Source organism: Sphaeroforma arctica, assembly GCF_001186125.1.
Source record: "Sphaeroforma arctica JP610 unplaced genomic scaffold supercont1.3170, whole genome shotgun sequence".
Lineage (NCBI taxonomy): Eukaryota > Ichthyosporea > Ichthyophonida > Sphaeroforma > Sphaeroforma arctica.
The window spans coordinates 1344-3921 of record NW_014037388.1 but is presented as its reverse complement, the minus strand read 5'-3'; the positions used below and the strand labels follow the sequence as shown (position 1 = coordinate 3921).

General features: G+C 39.3%; 1 protein-coding gene across 1 annotated transcript; it reads right to left on the bottom strand.

The window, feature by feature from the left end:
• Nucleotides 1–1631: 1631 nt before the first annotated feature.
• Nucleotides 1632–1864, bottom strand: SARC_13343 (hypothetical protein; the record flags this gene model as incomplete). The annotated part of the gene is made up of 1 exon (XM_014292527.1): nucleotides 1632–1864. A coding segment is annotated over one exon (233 nt), but the record flags the coding sequence as incomplete, so codon positions are not given.
• Between the last annotated feature and the right edge of the window lie 714 nt (nucleotides 1865–2578).

Sequence of the window (2578 nt, the reverse complement as noted above, 5' to 3'; positions counted from 1 at the left end):
GTCACAGGGCTCACAGGGTCACAGGGCTCACATGGTCACAGGGCTCACAGGGTCACAGGGCTCACAGGCTCACAGGGCTCACAGGCTGTTGATAGGCTTTTTTTTTTAAGATTAATCTTTAGCCTTCTGAAGTATACAATTATATTTTTAGTAAAAAACAGAAAAAAGCAATATAACTTTTAGACTTTAGGTCTAAAAAAATAGGACGTCAAAGATCAAACTCAAAGTGATACTTTAGAGTAATTAGAGTCTGGCTGTCACTAAGGAGCTTTCCTATTTATTTATTTTAAAAACAAGTCGTAATTTTTAGACCTGCTCGGCTGCTCCTCCCCTTGGGCCTTGAATGTTGGCTCAATCCAACCTCAATATTTACGTTTTGAAAAACGTATTTACACACTCTGAATTTTTAAAATATACACGGGTGCATCCATAGCCTTGAAGAAGGCTATGGTGCATCGCTAATAAAACGTCATTTTAACGTTTGGCGTCATGTAAAAACGAATTATCGATATGAGGCTATTTATTAGGAGCATCTTTTATTTACGTTTTATGTACTGCTGAAAATCACGTGTTCATCAAACATTAAAAAAGATCCATTATCCCGCTCTCTGTCTCTGTGAGAGAGACAGAGTCGCTTTGGTCACAGATTTCCCAGAACTAAATAAATACAGAACAAATGCCAACTTCCCTCTTTGTTCTTTCAAAACCAAAAACAAAAACAAATACACTATGTACACAATAACTGTGCATTTTTATAGTTCCAAACGAAGAATTTCAAACAGACAAAAAAACCCCCCTTTTCTGTATGTATATGTATGCATAGCCTTCTGAATCATTCAATGTATGATGTCAAAAATAATAATTTTTGTCAGGCGTCAGGTGGTATTTAGTTTGCAAATACCGTCAAGGGTTACAGCTCAACCCACCAAGCTGAAACTTTGGAGGGTAGGAGGTTTGCCGTGGTAGTAAATACTCTGGCGACCGGCACTCCGACAGTGCTCTCGTCCTAGATTGCTTGAAAGCTACAATGCTGGTTGAAAAGCAGATAATAATGCACAATTCACACACCACAGTATGAACTATAGCCGTGATAATCTTCGACTCGGAGGCAAATTAAGTACGAATTCTTGATGTCAGTGTATTTGCATAGTTATCTCCTTTTCCTTTGATTAGATTTGGCCACCACATTAACCATTGCACATGTATATGCCGTTCCTGAATACTTCGAAAAGGTTCATGAACAGATAAGATATGATCACTGCAGTATGTGGTTGTGGCACGTAGATAAGCTTGCGCAGAAATTTTGTTCGGTTATTGTTCCAAATTTCTGCTTTGTGAGCCAAATCCGCCATAGATGTACTTGATCCGTTCTTACGGGTCGTGAACATACTGAAATCATGGACTAGAATGCGCCTAGTAACTCTTTATAGTTACAGGCTAAATATGAATCTGCAATACAACAGCACAAGTTTACTTCTGAGCGTGATGCTTTCGAAAGTAATATTTATATATATAAAAGTAAATAGCGATATAACTGTACAGCCAGTTTGTTGTTTTCGATTTATTTCTAAAAGCAAAACCACGGACAACAAAGCCATTTCTTCCTATATACTTCGTTTCAAACTTTCTAATCATTTCTTCACGTATGCGGGAGCCGTGGGTGGTGCAGCTGTACTGCCTTTTCTTGAGCCATTGGGTGATTTATTACTCGACAAGCTGTTTTCTCTTCGTTCTCTTTCGCCCGTGGATGTATCGGACAGTACAGACACCTTGCGCACTACCGCGTGGTCCGTCAGTTTAAGCACCTTCTTGTGCCAGTACAGCGAGAACTCCTCAAAGGATACTTTGCCGTCATTGTTGATATCTGTGTTACAAAAGTATTAGCATTTATCATCGCATGTATGCAATTCACTTGAGAAGCACCGACTGGAACAGCCGGCAATTAAATGCTGCTATAAGGGCGCGGAACCCGCAGAATCGCACGCAAAGACCTCGCACACCACTGACACTGGCTAGCCATACTGTCACATATCACACATCAGCGGTACTTGCATATAGCCACTAGCACACGAAGAAGCGAATAAAACTACCCGTTGCTTACAGCATCTTAATCACCTGTAAGAGATCGGATACTATATGAAGAACCTATCTCCAGTAGACACATTATCACACCCATATCCAGAACACATGCTCCACGACAGGGTGGCAGGTGTACATCAACTGTCTGAACATAGCATGATATGAAAATAGCACACCTAGCCTCTGGTTCAACAGCAGGGCAACAAGACCTCTGAACATATGATATTACAATAACAAACAACCTCTGTTTTAACAACAGGACAATAAGACATCTGAACATATGATGTTACAGTAACAATCAGCCTCTGGTTTAACAACAGAACAATAAGACATCTGAACATATGATGTTATAATAACAAACAACCTCCGGTTCAACAACCGTACAAGAAGACATCTGAAAATATGATATTATAATAACAAGCAACCTCTGGTTTAACAATAAAACAAGAAGAATTTTAAACTTGTGATAATATAATAACAAACAACCTCTGGTTCAACA